At 39.8% G+C, this 25,878-nt stretch overlaps 1 protein-coding gene across 1 annotated transcript in view; it reads left to right on the forward strand.

The window, feature by feature from the left end:
• The first annotated feature begins 1,838 nt into the window (after window positions 1-1,838).
• Window positions 1,839-25,878, forward strand: part of IPO5 (importin 5) — a 40,403-nt gene continuing 16,363 nt past the window's right edge. The window contains exons 1-10 of the mRNA XM_086330329.1: window positions 1,839-1,949; window positions 8,170-8,250; window positions 10,584-10,776; window positions 12,574-12,676; window positions 13,764-13,860; window positions 14,079-14,183; window positions 16,414-16,536; window positions 16,619-16,739; window positions 18,518-18,605; window positions 20,436-20,542. Coding sequence (XP_086186455.1) covers window positions 1,860-1,949; window positions 8,170-8,250; window positions 10,584-10,776; window positions 12,574-12,676; window positions 13,764-13,860; window positions 14,079-14,183; window positions 16,414-16,536; window positions 16,619-16,739; window positions 18,518-18,605; window positions 20,436-20,542 — 1,108 coding nt within the window. The 5' untranslated portion in view covers window positions 1,839-1,859. The remainder of the gene's footprint in view (window positions 1,950-8,169; window positions 8,251-10,583; window positions 10,777-12,573; window positions 12,677-13,763; window positions 13,861-14,078; window positions 14,184-16,413; window positions 16,537-16,618; window positions 16,740-18,517; window positions 18,606-20,435; window positions 20,543-25,878) is intronic.

Raw genomic sequence — 25,878 nt, forward strand, 5'->3', positions numbered from 1 at the left:
ACAACTGAGCACACCTAAGCACAGCACCCAAGCCTTGGCCCACAGATTCTGGACACAGTGGTCTAGACTCTAAATGTACAGCCGAGGTTTATCATTCACTCAAAAGCAAATGTTGCAAGACTTTCAAAGACTAGAACCTCAACAGAATAGTCAATGGGAAATTAAATCCCCTAAATAAATACTATGAGCAGCGAGAAATGTAGTCATCTCTATGTACTCGATGTGGAACCTTCTCTCTACAAATGTGTTTTCTTGAGACAGAAATGAATTGTTATTTTCTTCATTGTCACCTTTAGCCCAATGCATTGGACACAGTAGGAACTCATCAGAAGTGCCCTTTGATTGGAACATTCCTACTCCCTCAGCCTTTGGCACCTCCAATGAAGGCAGATTGGGGGTATTATCCATGCATTGAGTGAAGCGAAAGGGTTATTTGCTCAGTCCTGTCCCACTCTTTGCGGCCTGTCCGTGGAATTCTCCATGCAAGAATACTGGAGACAGGGTAGCCATTCCCTTCTCCAGGGGATCTTCCTGACCCAGGAATAGAACCTGCACCTCCTGCATCGCAGGCAGATTCTCCACAGTCTGAGTCACCAGGAAGCCCAGGATCTATGGATTAGTGAACTTCAAACTGAAACCAGGTCTCTGAGCTCCTAAGGACTGGTGTGAACCAAACACTTATTGAAAGATCACTACAAGCCAGTCTTTCTTTAGGAAAGGGAATGGGGGTCTTAATTTACCCCAGCCATTGAAAGAATGGCATCACGGATTCAATGGACAAGAGTTTGAGTAAACTCCGGGAGTTGGTGGACAGGGGAAGCCTGGCGTGCTGCAGTCCTTGGGGTCGCAGAGAGTCAGACACGACTGAGCGACTGAACTGAACTGATTGAAAGAAATGTGACCCCCAAACAAGGAAATCAAAGGAATAGTCTAGGATCCTGGGGTAAGAAGAGGGGGAGGAAAGTGTGCTACGTGGCTATCTCAGGACGACAACGGGCTAGGAGAGGAGGGTAGGCCTGGCGGCAGGGCCCGGGGCTGAGTAACCCCTCTTCCGGGCAAGCCCAGGGCGTGAGTCACCGGTGAGCCTGGCGGGAGGAAGGGGTGGCCTGAGTCACAGCCCCGGGGAAGATCAGGTCTGACTGACGGAGGGATCTGTGGAGCTGGGGGTAGAATGGAAGTAGGAGGTGGATTTTGAAACCCACTCCCTCCCTCTGGGGCAGGGGCGGCGGAGGGAGTGAGGGGGATCTAACCTAGGGTCCCAGGGGCTGGGGGCGCTGCTGGGGTAGCAGGGAGGGGCTGGCGGACAACGAGGGGAGGAGACCCGCCCGCCTGCGGCGCCGAAATCTCCCGCGCTCTGGAGTTGGCCCCTCCTCCCCAGCCCGGTCTCACGCCCCCTCGCAGCCCGGCAGGCTGGCCCACCGGCTCCTCCCGTTTTCCCCGCGACACAGCCGCGACCACAGCTGGGCCGCAAGGCCCCGCCCCCGCCCCGCCCCGCGCCCAGCCAGGCGGCCGGCCGCGCTGCCAGTGACGGCGCTGCAGGGTGCGTGGCCAATCGGCACGGCCCCCGAGGAGGCGGCCTCGGCTCCGCCCCTCCACCGGCGTCCAGGGCCAATGGGGCGCTGGCGCCGGCGGCCGCGGCGGGGGTGAGGGGTCACGAGGCCCCGCCCCGTCCTCCCCTTTCCCCTTTGCCCCGCCCTTTCTGGCCCGCTCCGCCCCCCCGCCCCCCTCCTCAGTCCCGCGCCGAGGCTGGTGCCGGTCCCCGTGCTGGGCCCGCCCCCGCCCCTCCCGCCGGCCCGCCAGCGCGCCTCACGGCTCCTGTCTCCCCTCCCTCCTTCTCTCTCTCTCTCACGCCTAGCGCAATGGCGGCGGCCGCGGCGGAGCAGCAACAGTTCTACCTGCTCCTGGGAAACCTGCTCAGCCCCGACAATGTGGTCCGGAAACAGGCAGAGGTAACCAAGCGCGCCGCCCCCCGACTCTCGGCGCCCCGGGTCGGCGCGCCGACCCTGCCCCCCGACGCCGCCCGCCCGGGCCTCGGTCGGTCAGCCGCGGCGGCGCAGGCCAGGCCGGGCCGGGCCGGGCCGGGCGGGCGGCGGCCGCGCAGCCCACGTGTGAGGCGGCCCGCGGCTCCCTGCGGTGTCCCCGGGCCCTTCCGGCCCTTGCAGCCGCGGCGCCCGGCGCCAGTTACCTCCCCGCCGCCGCTCGCACACACGTGCGGCCGCTGCTGACACGCTGCCCCCGCCCAGATGGGGAAGCCGGGCGGCTGGGAGGGATGTGGGGTGTGGGGCGGGCCCCTCGGCTCCCCTCGCCCCTTTCCCGCTTTTCTCCGGCTGGGAGCCTCCCTCGCCCTTCCAGCTGTGGTCTCCACCCTGCCCAAGCCCTTTGGTCCCCCCCAAAACCCTGGCTGCTCCCTGAACCATCACCCCTGCTTTTCTTCTCCTGCCCCTCAACTCTTAACACCACCGTCCGTCCCTCCCTTCCCCGACCCCTCCTACTGAATAGTGTGCCTCGTCTTCTTTCCACCTATTTCCATCTCGTCCTCTTTCTCAGTCTAGTCTCTAATATCAGAAGCCGGATTTCCATTCCTCTCCCGCCTCCCCACCCCCCCCGCCCCCACACACAAGTTTTTGCGAAGTTGCCTTTAGGATTTCTTTCCAAGCAGCTTGCACCTTACTTTGCTCATCCTTCAGATAAATTTTCTTTGGTCTCTAGAGACTAATGGGATACCCTTGGACTTCCGTTGTCTATCTGGGCTAGTGCCACATGTTTAAGGCTTTTTTAAATTTCACCCAATCTAACCTGAATTTCTCTTTTTTTTAACCACCTTATTGGCTCCTGACCGCCAAAATGTGGAGCTGTGGATAAAGTTTCAAGAGACAGTATTTGAAATGTATCTGCAAGTTCATTTATCAGGTAGCGGTAAGGCACACTTGGTTCTGTAGAAGACTGTTGTTCGAGTGTGTTGAGATGCGATTTGAGACACGTCAAGGGAAGGGCAGAAACTTTCCAGTTTCTGTTTAGTGCATTATCAGATCCTATCCTCAGACTTGATTACATATGGAATTTTTCGTCACCACGTGATTGAAGATTTTTATAAGATTCAGTGAAGGAAAAGAAAAAGATTCAATGAGGGATGTTCAGCCAGATATTCTTACAGAGCAAACATTTATTTTTACATAGCTAATGAAATCCTTTTCAGGACTCACGAGATTTTATAGTTGTTTTTAAAATCACAGCATCATTCCTACTTTAAATAGAGGATCTGCTGGTTACACTTAGTGGTTTTATGATCTGTGAGGTCAATACTTTGAAAGTTCAGTGCTGTGTGAAAAGCATTTTAAACTGTGATTAACTTTGTCCTAGTGACTGTCGATTCATTTATTATACACGTAATACATACTCAGGGTAAAAAATTCAAATTGCAAATAGTTTTTTATCCCATTCCCCAAAAGTAACCACTTTTAAGTGGTTATGCATCTTCCTTGCAAAATATTACATGTATATATATATATATATACATTTATTTTTACACGAATGGGTTTATAATATGCATCCTGTTGCCCAACTTGGAATTTTTTATTCAGTGTATTTCACATTGCCCTATTAGAGGGTTTTGTTTTGCTTTTTAAAGCAGCTATGGATGCCTTTACTCAACCAGCCTCCTATGAATGAACGTTGAAGTTTCTAGTGTCCTGCTGGTAAAAACAGTGCTGTACATAGGAGTACGTGTATACTGTATTTTCAGACTTTTGCCAGGTTTGTTTGTATAATACTTAAAAGTTGTCTTTTCCTTAGAAGAGATATGCATTTGTTGGTTGCATCACTTTGCACTGATACCAGTGGGATGTGATGAGCCTGTAAAAACGTTTTAATGCTGTCTGCTAACTCTAGAGGTAATTTTTCACCAAAATAAGTTCTTAATCCCAACCCATAATAGAAATTTCCATGTGTTGCAAAGCAGAACAGCATTGTAATTAGTAAGCTAGTTTAATTCTCCCTCTTCCCTCCAGTTGCTTAAGTCTCTATTGTCAAGCCTAGTGGGGAATCTCTCTTCTATTGAACTAAATACCAATGTCTGGTTCAGCTTGAATTCCAATTGGTGCCTGTTGTAAATCTTTTATCTCTCCCATCACTTTGGGGATAGTTAGCAGCATTCAGCACATTTTCTCATCAAGAACAATTGAAAATAAGTACTTTTACGCTCTGAGTCTCTTTATTCTTAGTGAAAACATTCAGATACTATATTTTTCCTTTCATTGTCTATGCTGGGACTATGTTAACATGTAAAGTAAGTACTATAATACACAATTTTCTTAATTTGACAGAAAAGGTAAATGTTTGAGAGGAAGCTCCCTGGCACCATATAATATAGCACTAAACTCGTCTGTAGATAGAGCTCCTTAGGAAAGCAAAATATTTGAAACAGAAATGGCTGCATGAAATGATACCTTAATACCACCTTCTTCTCTTTTTTGCCTTACAAAGTGAACCTTTTATAACTAATCAAACTAAATAAAATTGAATATTACAGTTTGTTGTAACCTGGAAGCCATTGGGCTTCCCTGGTGGTTCAGCAGGTAGAGAATCCACCTGCAGTGCAGGAGACACGGGAGACACCAGTTTGATCCCTGGGTGGGGAAGATCCCCTGGATTAAGAAATGGCAACCCACTCCAGTATTGTAGCCTGAAAAATTCCATGGACAGAGGAGCCTGGCAAGCTATAATCCATGGGGTCGCAAAGAGCGAAGCGACTGAGCGCACACACACACCACAACAAATAACAGAATTTTTTCTTAACTAAAGAATTGGCAAGGGCTCAGTAAGTATTTGTGTAATTTACTCAGTCAAAGTAAAAATACTTAGTTGACACATAAATACCAAACTGTTGACTAAGGTGACTTGTTTTGACTCCAGATATGAAGTCAAGTACATTTAAAAACTTATTGTTATATATTGTTGAAATCATTGAATGGTTTCAGAACTTTTAAAAAGATAAAGCTTTTTACATTGTACAAAGCATTTGGTAGGCTTTATTTCTATTAAATCTTAAAGGATTTTTCTCTTTAGCTTTACAAAAAAATGTTTCTGGTATTTGAAGAAATGATTTAAATGCCTCTAAGTCCCAAAATTCAGTAATTAACAGAATAAGTTGAATGTCCATGGCATTCATGAGTGGACATTCTTCTATGACATAAGCTTGAGTATTTCACTAATCATATATGCATGGATTTTATATTCTCAGTTGTTTCCAATGACTTATATTCTTCATTGATTCTAGTACGACACTTGATTGATGAGATTTGAAGGAGGGCAACGTTTTAAAAATTTTACCTGAACCAGAGTGTTCGTTAGATAAAAGTTGTTTGTCCTCTCTTTACATTTCCACATACAAAGTAAGTGAAAGTGTTAGTTGCTCAGTTGTGTCTGACTCTTTAGGACCCCATGGACTGTAGCCCACCAGTCTCATCTGTTCATGGGATTTCCCAGGCAAGAATACTGGAGTGGGTTGCCATTTCCTTCTCCAGGGGATCTTCCTGACCCAGGTATTGAACCCAGGTCTCCCACATTGTAGGTAGATTCTTTACCATCTGAGTCCACCAGGGAAGCCCATATACAATGTAGGCTTGCCATAAATATGTATGGAATGAGTAAGATGAGTGCATATTAGCATTTCTCCTTTGGGAGGGTTAGATGAGGTCTGCTTTACATTGTGTGATTGTTTTTGATGGTATCAAATGGAATTGCACTATGATTACAGTGACACTGCTCACATTTCATTGAACCTGCCTGGACTAGTGCTAGGAATATTCTTAGAAAAATTGTATTTGCTGTTCTCTAACCTGCTCGGTGCTGAGAATACAACCAAAAAGTGATACCGTTTCTGTCTTTGTGGAACTCCGTCTACTTAGGCTAAGAATAAGTTATTCTTTTGACTTGAGGGCTGTGTTCTTGGCTGCCAAACTATCCTGACAATGTTGTGGTATAAATGTAATAATACTAGATCTGGATTGCCACACTGAAACATATCAAATGGGGAGACCCCTCTTGCAGGAGTCAGGGGTCACACTAAACTCTCATCTAGTTGACTTTTAATTTGTTTGGAATAGAGTTTAATAAGTTTTCTGAGCGTGGTATCTTAGTGAAGAATATTTTTTCCCCAGAACTTGATTTGGACCACTGAAAACTTAAATGTTTATAGCATCTACAGGGCAACAGGGGCTAAGCTAGTACAAGGAACAAAAAGACATTTTTATTGTACTGTTAGAGAGTTTGTTTAAATGAAAATACCTTTACATGAATTACCTCATTTCTGGATAAATTCAGACCCTCTTCTCTCCTCAGCTGTGAATGCTTTTGGTCACAGTTTTCAGCAGTGTTATGTTCCTATACGTTTATGTACTAGAGAGGAACTTGAGGTCATCAGAAGATTTTGTATTGTCTTTTCCTCAAAAATGTGTTCTTCCCCAAATTCAGATATTAAGAAGTTTGAAAACTAAATAGCACTGGTTGTTTAGGACAGTCGGGCTCCAGAGGTGAAACCCAGAGAGAGCATTCAGTGTTGGGGAGGTTCGGGGTATGGTTAGCCTCGGAAGACCAGAGTTCTTTGCACTATTTATTGGCTGTGATATTGAGCCAGTTGTTTAACTTCTGAGCCTTTATTTCCTTATCTGTCAATATCCCAGGGTACCACAGAGCACTAGACAAATGGGAGATGTGGATTCAAAGAAGTCCAGTTTTCCTTTCCCTGTCTTCATCACTTCTGACTAGAAAGAAAATAGGTAAATTATAGGGCACAGTAGCTGTTAAAGTGCAGGCCAGCTCTTTGAATTTAGCCTGCTGAGATATTAATGTGTTATCTACATGTTATACCCTTAAAGTGGATAGATGAGAATAGAATGTTTACTAAGAGACTTCTTGGGGAAAACAATTCCAAGTGTACTTAAAAGAATGATTTCTTTCCCACATTATTTGCATGCACATGAATCTATTTGTTGTTCAGTCTCTAAGTCATGTCCAACGCTATGCAGCCCCGTGAATTGCAGCCCGCCAGGCTTCTCTGTCCATGGGGATTTCCCAGGCAAGAATACTGGAGTGGGTTGCCATTTCCTTCTCTAGGGGATCTTTCCAACCCAGGGATTGAACCCACATCTCCCACGTTAGCAGGTGGATTCTTCACCACTGAGCCACCTGGGAGGTCCATGTGAATCTATACCTCTCTTCAGTTTACTTTCGTAGGCATCATATACTTAGGTCTTATATTTTGATCCACTCTTAACAATCTGCCTTTTAATTGGTGTCAGGTTTTGTTTTGTTTTTTTAACTGTTTTAACAGTTCGCTCTCATTATTTATGTGATTAATTGAAAAGGGAAGAAGTGTCCTGAGTTACAAAACCTAGATTTCTAGATCTATTAAAGTGATATCAAAGAAATGATACTAAGTTTTCTGGCCAACTTTCTCCTGACCTTTTATTTATGTATATAAAATGATTTCAGTATAATCCTTGCTTGAAAGAAAATGTAGCATAGAGAATTTGAATACTTGCCCTTTCTCTGACTTGCTTCATCTGAGGTTGTTTCTCTGGTGGTTATAAGTGGTAATTTGAACCAGTTCTACATCATCTAATCAAAACAATGTTGACAAAATAAGCAGTTTTCCATGATGGAGAAGGATATTGAGTGAGCACTTAACTGGCAGCATGATAGCCCAAGTCACATTGATCAAGGTTTTGGTTCTCTTAGGCCTTGAGTTTTTGTTTTGTTTTTTCCTTTTAATTAATTTATTTATTTTAATTGGAGGCTAGTTACTTTACAGTATTGTAGTGGTTTTTGCCATACATTGACATGAATCAGCCATGGCTGTACATGTGTCCCCTATCTGAACCCCCCTCCCAGGCCTTGAGTTTTATTAATCAGAGGAGCCCTAAGATCCTGTACATCAGAAAAATCTATTTAAGAAGGGTGGAAAGGATCTTAATTAAGTCACTTATTTGATATTTTCCCTTTCCTGGCCTGTCCAAAGTATGTTCTGTCACAGGAGAAAACTTCCACCAGACCTAGATTGTTGGACTCATCATGCATGAATCTTCCCTGCTCTTCTTGTCATTTCCTGTCACTGGTATACTTGTGAAGTTTTCTAACATGATATTCTAATCTTTAATGTTTTTCATGTAGGAAACCTATGAGAATATCCCAGGCCAGTCGAAGATCACATTCCTTTTACAAGCCATCAGAAATACAGCAGCTGCTGAGGAGGTACTTCTTTAATACCTGAGAAATGTGCCTTTTTTTTTTACAAACAAGTTGGGTATCAGATGGTGGTCAGAGTGAGTAATGCGAACTGTTGTTTACTGTGTAGACGTTACCAGAACTCTGAACTTAATTCGTTGTGAAAAGCTACTTGGAATGATAATTTTTTAAAATACTCTGTTTTAAGAGTGAGAATTTCTTTTTTTCCATGTAAGATGGTGTATCTCGAATGTTTTCGAATTAATGGTTCTTAAATAATTACATACAAATTATTAAATTTAAGTGATTTTTTTAATAGTTATAAAAATTTTTCTTCCTAGGAACAGTTCATTCTAAAGGAGGAAATTGAGTTCAGTGTTCTAATGTGTTGCCAAATGAAAAAATACTTTATGCTTAAGCTATCTCTGGATGGTGAAGAATTTGTGCTACAGATGCGTAAGAACAAGGACACACTTTGTTAGAATCCTTTAAAAATCATGATTTTTAGCAAATTACCTAGCTTCTGTACTAAATTCAAATGTATAGTTTGTTACTGCTCTTCTATTCGTTTAACAGCCAACTTTGTCTTCTCAAAAGTAATATCCTTGTGTATAATGAATGTTCATTGAATAGCCTCCCTCATGGAAAAGGCATCAAAATACCCAAGTCTAGAAAACTTACTCCAAGTAAAAAACATTGCATTAGAATTTTGTAAAGTGATACTTTATTGCTAGCAGTCACATTAGATGTAAAATGCTTCTATTAACACATGATGGAAATGAAGTCACACTCATCTTCTTATAGTGTTACACCTGCCTTCTAGTAGGTCAGTTTAAGCTGGCAATTTAGTGCTTTCCAGTACCACTTAGGAAACACTATAAATGTGCCTCAGTTTTTTAAAACAGGTGATAAAAGACACTTCTTCACCTTTGTAACATACTATTTTTCTTTAATTTAAAATGTCAAATGTGAGGAAATGTCAAATGTGAGGAACAAACATAGAAGTAACTTAAATCCCTAAAATAGTTGGCTGTTTTAATTCTTGAAGATCGATGCAGGTTAGCTATGAAACGTTTTCAAGCCAAGAATAATGTGAAAATTATTGAATTTTATCTTTAAAAACCTATTTTGAACCCTCTTTAGATCTTACTTTGATTTATGAACTAGCCTCAGAACCTCCATAAGTCAGTGTATGTGTGAGAAGAATTGCACTAATTTTAACCATTGTTTAACCTGTCTTGAGGGGCTTCCCTGGTAGCTCGGATGGTAAAGAATCTGCCTGCAGTGCAGGAGATGCGGGTTCAATCCCTGGGTTGGGAAGATCCCCTGGCGAAGGGAATGGCTACCCACTCCAGTATTCTTGCCTGGACAATCCCCATGGACAGAGAAGCCTGGGGGGCTACAGTCCATGGGGTTGCAAAGAGTTGGACATGACTTAGCAACTAAGCACTGCGTAGCAACCTCTCTGAATCCTTTGTAGAGCATAAATTAAATTTTTCTCTCTGCCAGAAATGATTCCAAGTAAGATTCAGATAATGGAAAAAGTGGAAATTTTTATTTTTATGGCTTTTTGTTGTCACAGTATCAAAATAGTTACAGTGATCCATGAGTACTTGCAGTCCAGAAAAAAAGAACATGAAAAATTCAGTTTAATATTTTCAGTGGTTTATTGACTTTTGATAAAATTTTAAAATGGCATTTGTTTCAGCTTTCTTTTAATAATCTGAAGGACTATTATGTAGGAAATGCCGAATTTAAATACATTTTACAGATACAAAAATGGGTTAGTAATACACTTGCTGAGATTAGTTAGTACTTTTTAGGTGTGCGGAACTTGTAATATTTGCATGAATGAAATATAAAGACAAATGGATTTGATAGCATTTTATGTAAGAGGCTAATGAAAGGGTAATAATATAGTAAGATAGGCCAGGCTGGGAGCATAAGATTAAATAGGAAAGGTACTTTATATACTGGAATGAGAGCCAGATAGAGACATAAGAAAAGACTTATTACAGGGTTTTTGACTTACATAAGATTTGCTTTTCTCCAAAGAGAATATTAAAAATACAAATTAAAGACAGGTTCATCATTACCAGGATTCAAGGTGTAATACGCTCAGGGCTTTTCCTCAGCTATAAACAAATAGCCTTTGTATGGCATTTTCTGTACAAAAGACTAATGTGATTAGAAAGATTTTTATATTTTTTATGTATTTTACCTTTTTTTAAACAAAATGCTTTTGAAATGAACTGTAAAAATAGAATAGTGAAATATATCAATGGCAGAGTGAATGTAGTTTGTTGGAAATTTTTTCTCCAGTAAGACACCAGGTCATTAACAATGTTATCTATTTATAGGCTAGACAAATGGCTGCCGTTCTCCTAAGACGTCTTTTGTCCTCTGCATTTGATGAAGTCTATCCAACTCTTCCCACTGATGTTCAGACTGCCATCAAGAGTGAGCTACTGATGATTATTCAAATGGAAACACAGTCTAGCATGAGGAAAAAAATTTGTGATATTGCTGCTGAACTGGCCAGGAATTTAATAGGTGTGTATGCAAATACAGTTATCATTATGTTACGGAAGAAAGTGAGTACATATTTCTTTTTTTGTTTCAGTGGAATCTTAGAGGACGAATCACAAGTACTTGAGTATCATTTATTCTGTTCAAAATGAAAGTGATTGTGGATTTTGCGTTTAAAACCAAACATTACAGATGTTGTGAAATGCAGATATAATTCTTACCTCTTAATCTTCAAAACCATTTCTCTGTAGAGAAATAATTTTCTAGTTTACTTTACAATTGTCAGTTTTATCTTCCCCATAATCTGTAGTTTTGAAAGTATAGTCTAACTTACAAACCTGGCAATAGAAGTAGAAATCATGGACTCCAGGAGATTTTGTGCTGTTATATTTGTGTTTATAAATTAAGCACGTGTGCTTACTATACTACTATAGTTTGTTATTCAGTACCACAAAATATTTTTAGAAATTAAGTTAAAACATTTGAAAATGCATTTTATCAGCAGCCAGATCTTTTTTTGGTCACACTTAAAACAGTAGTAGTATAATTGGATATGCTGTTACTTTTTTTTTTTTTGACAGAATCATCATAAACTCTGTTCACTTAGGTGGTATTTTTTAAAGGTTGAAAAGAATAATTCACTAAGATAAGGCTAACTTGGAAAATATTTTTAGTTGTGCTTAGTGAATTATGACATGACTTTTTAAATCTCCTTTCCTGGCGGCTCAGTGGTAAAGAATCCGCCTGCAATGCAGGAGATGCAGATTTGATCCCTGGGTCAGATCAGAAAGATCCCCTAGAGAAGGAAATGGTAACCCAGTCCAGTATTCTTACTTGGGAAATTCCGTGGGCATAGCAGCCTGGCGGGCTGCAGTACATAGGGTCACAAAGGAGTCAGACGCCTAAGCAGCTAAACCGCCGCCACTAGTAATGCGTATGTTCAACTTACTGATACAGCCAGTTCTTGAAAATTAATAGGAAATGTGTTAAGTTTTTAAGTAAGTTCTAAACCCACAGAAACTTGAATTTTTAAGTAACTTGGGAAGTTCTATTTTCAAATTTCTTGCAGATGAAATTTTTATAGGTTACATCACTCCTAACTCAAAATCACTTAATAATGGAAAAAGTGCTCTCTCCATAAATTTTTCTGTTATCCCACTTCTCCTTTCAGAGAAGTTCAGCATATGGGGGCGATTTTTAAAAAAGAAAAAATGCATAACATGTCTATATTCTCTGTAACTCCTAAGTTCTTTGTGACAGTAAAACCAACAAGTCTTAACTGGTTCAGTAGATTTTTGTGGTTCATTTTTATCGCAAGGTATCACAAAAATCTGTGTTTTGAAATCTGTTTAAAATGTCAACACATTGATAACATCCTGTAGCACTTAAAACTGCAAAGCGTGAACAGTGCTCTGGGATTCCCATTCTGCAGTTTGTAAGCAATAAGTATTTTGGTTTCAAGACTTGTTATCAGATACTTACTTTGCCTACTTTTTAGCCTCTTTAATAGCAATAATATGTGTGAAGGATTCAACTAGTCACATAGTCAAAGTGTGCTTTCTTTTCTCCAAATCCCCCTCCTGAGAAATAACCACCACTAATACCTGTGCTTCTGTAACCCAGATTTACACAATTGTTTTTTACTAGATTATAATGCCATTTTATGATTGAAGGACTTGGTTTCATTAAAATTTTTGTAAAAACAGAGCAAGTGACACTTTCTATAGCCACATATTTTGAATGAGGCTTCTGAAATGAATTCACCGTCAATATTTTGAAGTTTAATTTACACACCTTATGCCTGGATTTCTTTACTTTTAGATGAGGATGGCAACAACCAGTGGCCTGAAGGTTTGAAGTTCCTTTTTGACTCCGTCAGCTCTCAAAACATGGGACTGCGGGAAGCTGCCCTTCATATTTTCTGGTATATACATTGGGCTGATAAGCTTGGAAAATTTAATGTTATAAGTGCCCGAAGTGCATTTTAATTGATTGTTTTACTCTAGTTTAACGTTTTAGCCTTAAAGAATGCCTCTAGATAACCTTTGTACTTTTGTTGGAAGCAAAATTGGAAAGAACAAAGCTTTTCATTTGATATTATTATTAATCTTTTTGTTATATGAGGAGTCTCTGCAGTTTTTATTCCTTTCCTTTGTCCTTTATGATTCTGAAAAAATTTCTGGGACAGTTTGTTCTTCAAGAGATTAACAGTACCAACTGTAACTTTTAGAAAGCCATTCTAATATTAGCATCTGAAAGAAAAGAAAGAAAATTGTGAACCCCCACTGTCTTGGTCTGTGACCAAGCTTTATAAAAATGTATTTTAATTATCTCATTTATAAGCAAATGATCTAAGTTTAGAATTAAATGATTGTCTGCATTTAAAAAGTGTGGCCTAGTGTACAGTTCTGCATTTAAAATAATAATATATAATTGAATTTGTAACTTAGCAAGATCTCTCTTTTTTTTTTTTTAATGAGATCTACCTTGAACCTCTAAAGAAGGGTAGATATGACACCATTTTCTACTTTCGTTGTCAAATGTATCTTGTTTCTATCAAAGGTCCAAACTGGAGAATTAAGTAAAGGTATTCAGTGTAATTATTTACCAGATTTAAAATAGAGCAGAATGTGGACTGCCTGGATACCAGGGCTGGAAGCAGCTTGTGAGCATGGTTAGTATAGTTACCCCTGAACCCCAGTGCTTGCTCTTGTCCCGTCCTGCACTCCGGATCAGCTTCCTGCTGAGACAGGGCAGTAAGGGTAAAGCAGAGACCTGGGCAGGTGTGCTCCTGACTCCCCTCTTCTCCCACTCTGATCTCCTCTGCTGCATTGTTTCTGTTCACCCAAGCCCAGAGTAGAATTGCTTGGAGATCGGGTAGGTGATGTTCAGCCTTAGGGATTAATGTAAACTATTGAGTCATGTAAATAAACATAGAATTGGATGTTCTAGCTGACAACTTACTAAGATATAACATAGTTTTCAGAGGATGTTTTCTATCGTATTTTCAGGAACTTCCCAGGAATTTTTGGGAATCAGCAGCAACACTATTTAGACGTCATCAAACGGATGTTAGTTCAGTGCATGCAAGATCAGGAACATCCATCGGTGAGTAATTTCCATTCCATTAATATTAACACATAATTTAATACAGCATCTAACTTGTGAAAGAATCTGTGTGTTTGGAGATTGTCTTGGCTCTTATACTTGAAAATATAAATACTAGTGTTACTGATAAAGACAATTTCATCTTGTGGAAGGAAACTTGAATTTGCACGTCTTTCAAAAATGTCTCATGTTTGGCATTTGTCCTGTCTTCATTTCAGATCCGAACATTATCTGCTAGAGCTACCGCTGCGTTTATACTTGCCAACGAGCATAATGTTGCTCTGTTCAAGCATTTTGCAGACTTGTTACCTGGTTTCTTACAGGTAAGAAAATAGGTGATAATTATATCCTTAACTAGTTTTCTGTTGCTTAAATTCTCAACAGAGTTCTGTATTGCATTCATTTATTCATTAAATATTTATTGCCTGCTGTGTGCCAACTAAGGATACAGCAGTGAACAAAACATGCACGTTTCTTAATATTTTTTGCCTTTGATATACCTTGGGTCTCTTCGTTTCAAATTTTTTCTTTAAGGCAAATGATAATAAGCAACATATGCTGATTATTGAGTATATAATCACAGTAGGTTATTTCTATTAGAACAACCAAATAACCTATGAAATGCTCATTTTACAGAAGGAAAAGCTAAGGAGGGGATAAGAAACTTGCCCAAGGTCACAGTGTTGAGGAAACCCAGATTGGACCATAGTCTTTACTGTTAAATACAGGGCTTGTGACAGTTTATATCACAAAGTAATTTTACAGTTAAACATTACTGGAAGCCAAGGATAAATTATTATTTTAAGGACATCTGCCCCAATGAGAAAGTAAAATGAACTTGGGGAAGTTAGAGTAATTGGTCTCAACCTTGTCAGACTTCAAACCTCCTTTTATAACAAGTATTTTATAATTTTCCATATTCTCTCTTAAAATGAAATGAATTTGTGTGCATACAGCTTATGTACGCATATAAGTTTTTAAAATATCAATGTATGGTTGTAAGTGGATACAAAGGAAAAAGAGAAAGTAATGTCTAGTAAAATGATATGCTTTTCCACATATAAATGCTAGGGCCTGACCCAACACAGACATAGGAGACTAGGTGATTTCTACACGGTCTATACGAATGCAATAGCTAAAAATGTGGACTGATAGATATTATTGGCAATTTGAACACCATGATTTGTGTTACTCTTGGTGTTTTGAACTGGTGATTTCCAGAAAAGGTACGGTTCCAGATGAAACAAAATACGGGTTCCTTCTTTATTTGTACAGTATCTGCATTTTAGGGGAGAAATATATCATAGTACATTAAAACAGGCAAAAAAGAATTTGTGAGTTAGGGTCTAGGTTGAGACCATTATAAATGAGTTTTTTTATATATATGTTTGACATAATCATGTAAAGATGCATAATACGGTCAAATGAATTCCTCATAAGCGTTAGTGTCACGGGTGTGGGACATCTAGTACCCCAGCCTTTCCATGTCCTCAATCTTGTGACAGACAAAGAAACACCCCTGAGAGAGATAGTGCCCTATTGAGGGCCAGATTAGAGGGGGTTTAGGGAAACTGAAATGGCAACCCACTCCAGTATTCTTGCCTGGAGAATCCCAGGGATGGCGGAGCCTGGTAGGCTGCAGTCCATGGGGTCACTAAGAGTCAGACACGACTGAGTGACTTCACTTTCACTCTTCACTTTCATGCATTGGAGAAGGAAATGGCAACCCACTCCAGTGTTCTTGCCTGGAGAATCCCAGGGACAGCGGAGCCTGGTGGGCTGCCGTCTATGGGGTCACACAGAGTCGGACACGACTGAAGTGACTTAGCAGCAGCAGCAGGGAATCTGAAACTAAAAAGTTCATATGTGATGGAATTGCTGCCAGGACTTAGAAACTTTTTTCCCATGATACTAAGCTGAAAAGATAATTTAGTCAATGACAAAACATTAGCTGATGAAACGAATGTTTTATATTACTGACACATCTTGACTTACTATTTAATTTTGTATTTTTCTTGTCTCAATTTAGAGTAAGTTAAAATGTTAGCCAGAACTTCTAGGAGTTATGGCTGTGATATAAGCAAAGGTAGATACAGAATGCTACATTAAAATTCCACAGTGACTGAACTTGTCATTAAAGAGAAATACAGTATAATTGGACACTTTAAATATATCATGGGATCTAGTATTTACTATCTGTATGAATTTTGGAAGGACAGAGAAAAGGAGATTCCTTCTGGTTGTGAAAACACTTCCTTGCCGGTCTTAAGTTTTGTCGTTGTGGTTATTGGAGATTGACTGGTTTTAATTTTGACTTAGGTTTAAACCTTTATATTATACGTTTGTAGTTAACATTAGACTAGAGTAAAATATGTACGTAGTTGTAGGTAGAACATCTGCATAAGGTTGATTGCAAAGTTATTTAGTGAAAAATAGCACACGAGCGTTTCTCTGTTGTCCTTTCCTCTTGATACTCTGGCTAATGAGGCATCATAAAGTGACTGTTGAACACAGACTTTTTTTTTTTTTTTAAATCTATTTCATCTTTTCTAGGCTGTAAACGACTCCTGCTACCAGAATGATGATTCAGTCCTAAAATCCCTTGTTGAAATTGCAGACACGGTTCCAAAGTATTTACGTCCTCATTTGGAAGCCACTTTACAGCTGAGTCTAAAGGTAAATTAAATAGTGCAGTGAATGTTCTGTTTCTTGTTTTCAATGAATCAACTAAATGTGTACAAATATATCTTCTTTGTAGTTGTGTGGAGACACTGGCCTCAATAACATGCAGCGCCAGCTTGCCCTGGAAGTAATTGTGACCCTCTCTGAGACTGCAGCTGCTATGTTAAGAAAACATACCAATATTGTTGCACAGACAAGTAAGTCAAAAGTCTTAATAGTTTGTTTTAAGGTGGAAAAATTGTCGGATAGGTTTGCTGAGAGTTGTGCAAGGCCACAGATTTATTGGAAGACTGAACGTCCTTTCAAACTCAGGTGAATCTGTGAAAATGCACCAATACATTCTTAACTGCATAGGCCCGACATGATGGCTATGCTCCAGCACCCTGAAACCTCAGCGTAGCAAGCGTGGTTTGTCATACTTGGAAGTAAACCAAAAGATGTGTAAGACCTCTGGGGAAAATTGGGTAACACATTGAAAGACTAATAAGAGAACCCAATGTCAATACCCTTTAAATTAACCTAGAAATTCAGTATAATTTCAGCCCAAAATTATAATAGAATTGGTCATGATAAGATAGAGTCTAATGTAGGGCCTGGAGTAGCCAAGACAATTTTGATGACTGAAGTGCAGGTCTTGCCTATCAGCTGTGAAGATTTAGTTTGTTGATGGTGCAGCTATAGACAGATGAATCAGATGGGACAAGGTGGCCCAGCAGCAGATCTGCTCACGTGGAAACAAATTGAACTTTGATAATTCATCAAAGATAGTTTGCACGACTGGTTGTTTCTATGGGAAAAACATATTCGAACCTCAATTTTCAGTTGATTAGACATGAAATAATACAGATACATTTTACATATAAAGCTTAAAGTAGAAAGTGATATTTTTTTTAAAGACAGAGTCAAAATCATAAGTGCAAAACATTGCTAAATTTGTACTAAAACAGTTGTTTGACCAACCAAATACACCATAAATGAGATCAAAAGATAAGCCAGACTGGAAGAAAGTAGTTGAGTGCACACATCAACAGAGTTTTGCTGTGCGGAAAACAGTGGTTGGAAACAGGAAATTCACAAAAGTTATAGCTGTTGAACACTGCTCAGTCTCAATAAACACGAGTGTAATTGTGGAACACCAGTTGTCAGAGTTTGACATTGTCAGGTGGTGGTTGATGAAGGGTGTGGGGCAGAGAGGACTCACAGGAGACGTCACACCTGTGACATAAGATCGGCCTCCTTTTGAGCTTCCCATAGGAATTAAGTTTATGGTGCCACTATGGAGAGCATTTGAGTGGGTTCTAGTAATAAAGATACTTGTAACAGTTTCAAGCACAGAAACAGAGGAAAGATTGATTTGTCCAGGGTTGTATAGCCTGGTTGTACAGACCGGGTTTAATATATGTTCTCTTCCTTTTCCCAATGCCCTGAACGTGCTCTTGTCAAGGAGATAGGTGTATCTCATCAAAGCACATTTTGCCATGTCCACCGAAAGGTTGATGTGTTTATGTAATGGAATGCTGTGAAGTAATTCAAGTGAAATCCATGTGTCTTGAGAAAAAAGCAAGTTGCCGAAGGGTATATGTACCATTTATTATATAGAAAATAAAACCTTTGAATACTGCTATATGTTATACACAGAGAAAACTGTAGTTCAAGTGTAAAAAAGAAAAAAAGTTTGATAATGAGAAACACTGATTTTATTATGGTCTTACTTCTGATGAGGGAGGAAGAAAACGTAACAGGACTTGGAAATTTTGATTTTTCGCCTTAATGTTTACTTCTTAAAAAAGAACAAAACATAAAGCCAGGGAGATGAGAAAGGTGAAAAGAGAACAAGCCACATGTGGGGAGCACAGGCAAATAAGTTTTTTGTTTTAGTATGTCCTTTGTGTTTTACCTCTTACAATTCTTGTGGGTGACATTGACAAAATCATAGCGTCATGGTCTTTGGGTATGAAGTAGTTCTTTTCTTTAGTTCCGCAGATGTTAGCCATGATGGTTGACCTTGAAGAGGATGAGGACTGGGCAAATGCAGATGAACTGGAAGATGATGACTTTGATAGGTAATCACATACCCCGAACACTGTACGGAGCTTCCCTGGTGGGACAGAGCGAGGCCAGCTGGCGGTGAGAGCTTAGGGTTACAGGGTCTGTCTCTGCCCCACGTGGTGGTCTACAAACCTGAGGTTAAGCTTTTAAATTTGAAACGTGGGACATTTTGGCTTTCTCCATTGTGTGTTTTCCTATATCAAATTTTGTAGATATTTATTTCTAGTGAAGGTAGCTATCTTTTCTACCCTGTCTTACTCTAAACTGTTCGTCATGTCAAGAATTTTTTAAGAGTACTTTCAAAAATACATATGAAGGAGCTCTATTGTGGTAAATACCTTTGTGTATGTGTAGACCTTAAGTTATAATAGTTGTTTCAGCAGATTCCTTGTGTTTTCCTCATAATGCAAGTTAAATGTAGAATAGAAAAGGGGCAATGATGGTGAGATTTATACACTGGATGACAGTAACACTGAACTTACTATTTCACTTGTTTTGACTTAGTAGGCACCCATGAATACAGATTCCTATGGAGAAGTCCCCAAAATGTATATTCACTGTGAAATAGTGAAAATGGCCCCTTAAACATGTATGAAACATAGCGCCTCAGAGCTACCGTTTTAATTGACTTTTCAGTGGGCCTGAGGGTTTAGTGTCCTATTTTAAGTGCAGAAATGGAGAGGAAAGATTGAGTGACTTGTCCAGGGTTTATGGCCAGTTAGTAGACTGGACTTAAAACCAGTTCTCTTACTCTTCCCAGGACATCAGACTGCCTAACCTCCTTTTCTTAAAAAGAACTGAAACTATTTCCCTGAAAGATTGGTAGTCAGTGTAAGCTACTTTTACAGATATAATTAAAGACGTTCGACTTCGAAAATATATGGTGTATTTTTGAAGCTTGATCCTGTCATTAAAAATAACTGACTTTTGGCCTGAATACCCTATAGAAGTATATGAAAATAATCCTTGACTGGAAACACCTAAATAGGGCTGAAGAGGAGACGGGGCTCTGATCGAGTTTCCTTGTCCTGGTTCAGTTACTGTGATGTGTTGCTTCCTGGCTTTTAATTTGCCCTGTAAAAGGCACTAAGGTGTATGTGATGTTAAGAAGCTATTTTTTTCTGAACTAGATAAATAAGATTTTATCTCTGAGTAAGCAGGACATAAATACATTTTCAAGGTCAGGCTAAGTCTTAAGAGCCTGTTTTCAAGGTCATGGTGTTGTCTTTCTGGTCTTACCTTCACAGAGCAGTTAGAGGTCATGTACATGGCAACTGCTAATCTTGAGGTTCTAAAACAATAAATGTGCAAAGGCATTAATGCCCAAATTCCTTCGATTTTCAGTGAAAAAACTGTAATTGAGTTTCACTTACACATAATATTTTATAGGGCAGATTGCACCCCTTTAAAAGATGAATAAGCTCCCAGTTTAGAGAAAATCACATACAGGCTCAGCACCCTTTTCTGTTTTCTGTGTTCTGATAAGTTTGAAGACTATATTTCCAGGAAATGTGATTCAGAGGCTCTCCTAAACACTGCTGATCCCTCTGAGTCTTCAGAGTGTCAGAAGCTAAGTTTTAACCAGTGAGTGGGGACAGAGGGAAGTCGTGAAAGATCAGATTCAGACATAAGACTTTTAAACTATTGATGAGGCATGATAAAAATTTTATCCACCCCCCCCCCCACCACTTTTTAAATTCTAGGGGTTTTAACCCAAAACTTCAGTACATATATTAGAAAATACTACTCGAGCTATTCTTCTTCAGTGTCGGTTTAAAAACACGTCCGTGCAGTGTCCTGTTTTTACGTGTTTCTGTATGTCAATTATATTGTTCTCTGTGTAGCAATGCGGTTGCTGGTGAGAGTGCTCTAGACCGAATGGCTTGTGGACTCGGTGGAAAGCTCGTCCTGCCAATGATCAAAGAACACATTATGCAGATGCTTCAGAACCGTAAGCTATTACCTCTTTGAAATGCTGGAATAGTGGAGCTTGGCTTAGACTGTGTCTGAAAGTCAGTCTTTGCCTTTTTATATTTTCTGTTTAACCTACTTCTCATATTGATAAAATACTACTTAGTCATCTTTAGAAGCACTCAGTCTTAACGGTAAAGAATGTTTTTTCCTCGATACTGCAGCTATTGCTCTATTCTCCCTCCTCAGAATTATTAGCTTCAGTATATAGGAAAAAGTTTTTAATTCTAGGAAAAATTGTTTTACTCCCTAGTCAGAAATACCTAAGTTCAAATTTAACGTACCAGTATTTGCAGTGTTTATGAAATATTAGTGTATTTGGTTTAATTTTCCTTCATCTGATATCTTATTTAAAAAAAATAAAATGCCTTGTACAAATCAGAGGGGAAGCCATGTCAGTATTTGTTTTTATAATTTAACAAATACTTGGTCACTAGCCTTGAACCATGTAATTTTTTTCAATAAGAAAAATTGTCATTTTTGTGTTTTATATTACAAAGTGATTGTGCTTGACATATTTTAAAAAGTTCAAATCTGAATTGTATAAACTGAAAGGCCCTTAACTGAGATTCAGAGGTGTTCACTGTTAACGGTTCTCTGAGACTTGAGTCTCTGTCCTCATTACGCACAAAGGCAGCTGTGTTTAACGTGAGTAAAGCACCCAGACCCCATGCTTCTGGGAGCTTCTGCCCCACAGCGCATCCTGTCACCTCATGATAACCTCCCATTCGCTAAACAGCGACACAGCGCTGCACAGTTCCCCATTAAACCGAACAGTTTTGTTCGTAATAAATAATGCCACTGCATACATTCTTACAGAAGTCCTGGCTTACCTGTATTAGCGTGTATGTTTGTAGCGTACATTGCAGGAGACGGACTTGAGGGTCCAGCCTTTGATTCTGGGTCTTAATAACAGCTTCATACCAGCCCTTATGTTTTTTATTATGTAGGTCCTCCTTATGCTATAAAGCTCTTATGTATTCTAAAAGGGCATTGTCCAAAACCATTGTTTCTTTAGGATGATGGTGATTTTACATCTGGGTCTTGGACAATAGGTTCCCCTTTTATTACCCCTAAATTTTGAAGGATTTTTCCCCAAACAGAGACAGCATCACAGGCTGGTCAACCTATAAGAGCTAGTAGAGAGAGTATAGCTTTTCCATTTTTAAGATGAAGAACGTAAAGGCCAGAGATGTGAAAGTTTGCACAACGTCACCCAGTTGTCAGTGTTTCACACTGCTTAGTGCCAGTCTTCAAATATATTGTGGACCTGCTCATTTGCAGTTAAAGAATTTGATTGTAAGTTTCTGCTACAATATTAGCTGGCTGCAGAAGGCTTTGCATGTATTACAGTGAACTCGCATGTGTTCACAGTAAGGCAGTGAACTTTGGGTACGGATTTGCTGTTGTTAAATGTGTGGCTTGGAGCAAGTCTGGACCTTTGATTTCCTTGTTCGTGGAAAAAAATAGGCTCTTCCCGTGGAATTAGGGTCCAAAAGTGTATTTAGTGTTAATACTACATGTGAGAAGGAAATGGCAACCCACTCCAGTATTCTTGCCTGGAAAATCCCATGGACAGAGGAGACTGGTAGGCTGCAGTCCATGGGGTCACCAAGAGTCGGGCATGACTGAGCAACTAACACTTCACTGCACGTGAAAAGAGTGTTAAAAATGACAAACAATACTTTTTCTCTAGTAACTTAACATCTCAGTCAGTTCAGTTCAGTGTCTCAGTTGTTTCCAGCTCTTTGCAACCCCATGAACTGCAGCATGCCAGGCCTCCCTGTCCATCACCAACTCCGGGAATTCACCCAAAGTCATGTCCATTGAGTTGGTAATGCCATCCAACCATCTCATCCTCTGTTGTCCCCTTCTCCTCCAGCCCTCCATCTTTCCCAACATCAGGGTCTTCTCCAATGAGTCAGCTCTTCGCATCAGGTGGCCAAAGTATTGGAGTTTCAGCTTCAACATCAGTCCTTCCAATGAACACCCAGGACTGAGTTCCTTTAGGATGGACTGGTTGGATCTCCTTGCAGTCCAAGGGACTCTCAAGAGTCTTCTCCAACACCACAGTTCAAAAGCATCAACTTAACATCTACCCCACTGTAATTTATTTTATTTTATTTTTTTTGGTTTATTTTCTTTTTGGCTGTGCTGGGTCTTCACTGCCGTGTGGGCCTTTGTCTGCTTTCAGAGAGCGGGTCTGCTCTCTAGTTGTGGAGCACGGACTCTAGGATGCTTGGGCTCAATAGTTGTGGCTCCCAGGCTCCAGGGCACAAGCTAAATAGTTGTGGCACAGGCTTAGTTGCTTTGCAACGTGTGGTATCTTCCCGGATCAGGGATCGAACCCATGTCTCCCCCTTGGCAGACGGAGCCACTGAGCCACCAGGGAAGCCCTTGTATTTTTTCTAGCATTGATAAACAGCAATTTTTTTTTAATCTTAAAATTCAAAGCAGGAAGACCATTTTCACATCCCAGTACTATCCCATCACATTTGCTGAATATACTTCCAGGAACTCTGCCCATTGAGAATATATGAGACATAACTTTTAAATGTCCAAACCAAATACAGACATTTATCTATTTCAATATTGGTTGCATTAAAGTATTTTTCTTTACTATTTAGTTTTGTTTGAGTTATTGTCATAACAATATATCGGTTTCAGATGTATAGCATAATGATTCAGTATTTGTATACATTGCAAAATGACCACCACAGTAAAAGTCTAGATTAATCTGTATCCGATATTGGTTTCTTAAGATTCTTATTCCTCAGTTGAGAAATTCTGGCTTAATAGTATAATGATAACTGAAATACATTTAAAGTGTGTCTCTATTTCTGCTTTATTGACTATGCCAAAGCCTTTGACTGTGTGGATCACAATAAACTGGAAAATTCTGAAAGAGTTGGGAATACCAGACCACCTAACTTGCCTCTTGAGAAACCTGTATGCAGGTCAGGAAGCAACAGTTAGAACTGGACATGGAACAACAGACTGGTTCCAAATAGGAAAAGGAGTACGTCAAGGCTGTATATTGTCACCCTGCTTATTTAACTTACATGCAGAGTACATCATGAGAAATGCTGGGCTGGAAGAAGCACAAACTGGAATCAAGATTGCCAGGAGAAATATCAATAATCTCAGATATGCAGATGACACCACCCTTATGGCAGAAAGTGACGAAGAACTAAAGAGCCTCTTGATGAGAGTGAAAAAGTTGGCTTAAAGCCCAACATTCAGAAAACCAAGATCATGGCATCTGGTCCCATCACTTCATGGGAAACAGATGGGGAAATAGTGGACACAGTGGCTGACTTTATTTTTTTGGCTCCAAAATCACTGCAGATGGTGATTGCAGCCATGAAATTAAAAGATACTTGCTCCTTGGAAGGAAAGTTATGACCAACCTAGATAGCATATTAAAAAGCAGAGACATTACTTTGTCAACAAAGGTCCGTTTAGTCAAGGTTATGGCTTTTCCAGTGGTCGTGTATGAATGTGAGAGTTGGACTATAAAGAAGGCTGAGCACCAAAGAATTGATGCTTTTGAACTATGGTGTTGGAGAAGACTCTTGAGAGTCCCTTGGACAGCAAGGAGATCCAACCAGTCCATCTTAAAAGAGATCAGTCCTGGGTGTTCATTGGAGGGACTGATGTTAAAGCTGAAACTCCAGTACTTTGGCCACCTGATGCGAAGGGCTGACTCATTTGAAAAGACCCTAATGCTGGGAAAGATTGAGGGCAGGAGAAGGGGACGACAGAGGATGAACTGGTTGGATGGCATCACCCATGGACATGGGTTTGGGTGGACTGCAGGAGTTGCTGATGGACAGGGAGGCCTGGAGTGCTGCGGTTCAAGAGGTCGCAAAGAGTTGGGCACGACTGAGTGACTAAACTGAACTGATAATAATGTTATCATAAATAATAAAGTTTTAATGTTTAGCAAATAATTTAGCAGTTTTTTCAGTAAAGTTAGTTACAACATACATCTTTACATGAGTTTTGGGCTCCCCAAAGGAAAGAATTAAGTCTGATCTCTCATTTAGGATTTTCTTTTATAACTTAGTTAGCTCTTACACCAGCAGTTCTCAAACTATAATCTCAGGACCCCTTTACAGTGAGGATCTCAGAGTGCTGTTGATTTTTGGGTTTTTTATATGAACATTTGCTTCCCTTTATAATATGATGAGAGCTTTTTTTTTTTTTTCATTGAATATAGTTAATTTACAATGTTGTGTTAGTTCCAAGTGTACAGCAAAATGAATCAGTTATACATACCTATTTGTCTATATATATATATATATATATATATATATGTATCTCCACTTTAAGATTCTTTTCCTATATAGGTCATTATAGAGTAGAGTAGAGTAGAGTAAGTTCCCTGTGCTATAGAGTAGATCCTTACAACTATTTTATGTATAGTAGTGTGTATATCCCCCATCTCCCAGTTTATCCTTCCCCCTCCCCCTGGTAACCATTGGTTTGTTTTCTACAACCATGACCCAGAGTGTGTTTGTTAAACCTGTTACATGTTAACAGAAATGACATATTTCATGAAAAACGACTCTCTTTTCCAAGACAAACAGGAAAATAGAATGTCTTTTTTTTATTTTGGGCATTTTTGTAAATATCTTAGGTAAAACTGAATTCTTATGTGTGCTTCTGGGTTGATTTTCTTGATATTCCACATATGCTGTAATCCTGAGAATACTCTGTACTCTCAAAATGAAAGTGAAAGAATAATGTTATTAGGAGAATGATTTTGACCTTGTGAACCCCATGAATGAGTCTTAGGAAATCGCAGGGTTCTTGAACCCCACTTTGAGAACCATTGTTCAGGTTTTTATATTTAGGTGTATCTTCTTTTGTTCCACAAGGAATTTAAAGCAACCTTAAAGTGAATGATAATATAGTAAAAACAAATATTTAGAAATGAGAGTCAGGGAAATTATATAGAATAGGATATGAAGTCCAGTAAAATAAACATTGGTTTAGTTAATATTCCCTTAACGAAAAAGCAGATAGCCATTATTAATGTTAGAATACAGATAAGGTTCCATGCTTATTTACCGTATTATTAAATAAAAATTTTTCGAAAACAGCATCTTTTCTCCTTGGCGTTTTTTCTTTTTAGAGAAATATGACTGTGGAGACCATTAAGTCTCTGTTCAGTGAACAGCAGTATGTGACACAGAAGATCCGTATCTTCACTGCCCATAGTCAGTCTGTGGGGACGTGTCCTATTTTAGGCGGTTGGTATAAATACTGACAAGCCCTTTGCTGCCACGCTGTCTTTTCAACTTTGGGAGT

Source organism: Bos grunniens, chromosome 12 (assembly GCF_055505025.1).
Source record: "Bos grunniens cultivar Pamir isolate PY7600 chromosome 12, Bosgru_T2T1.0, whole genome shotgun sequence".
Classification (NCBI taxonomy): domain Eukaryota; kingdom Metazoa; phylum Chordata; class Mammalia; order Artiodactyla; family Bovidae; genus Bos; species Bos grunniens.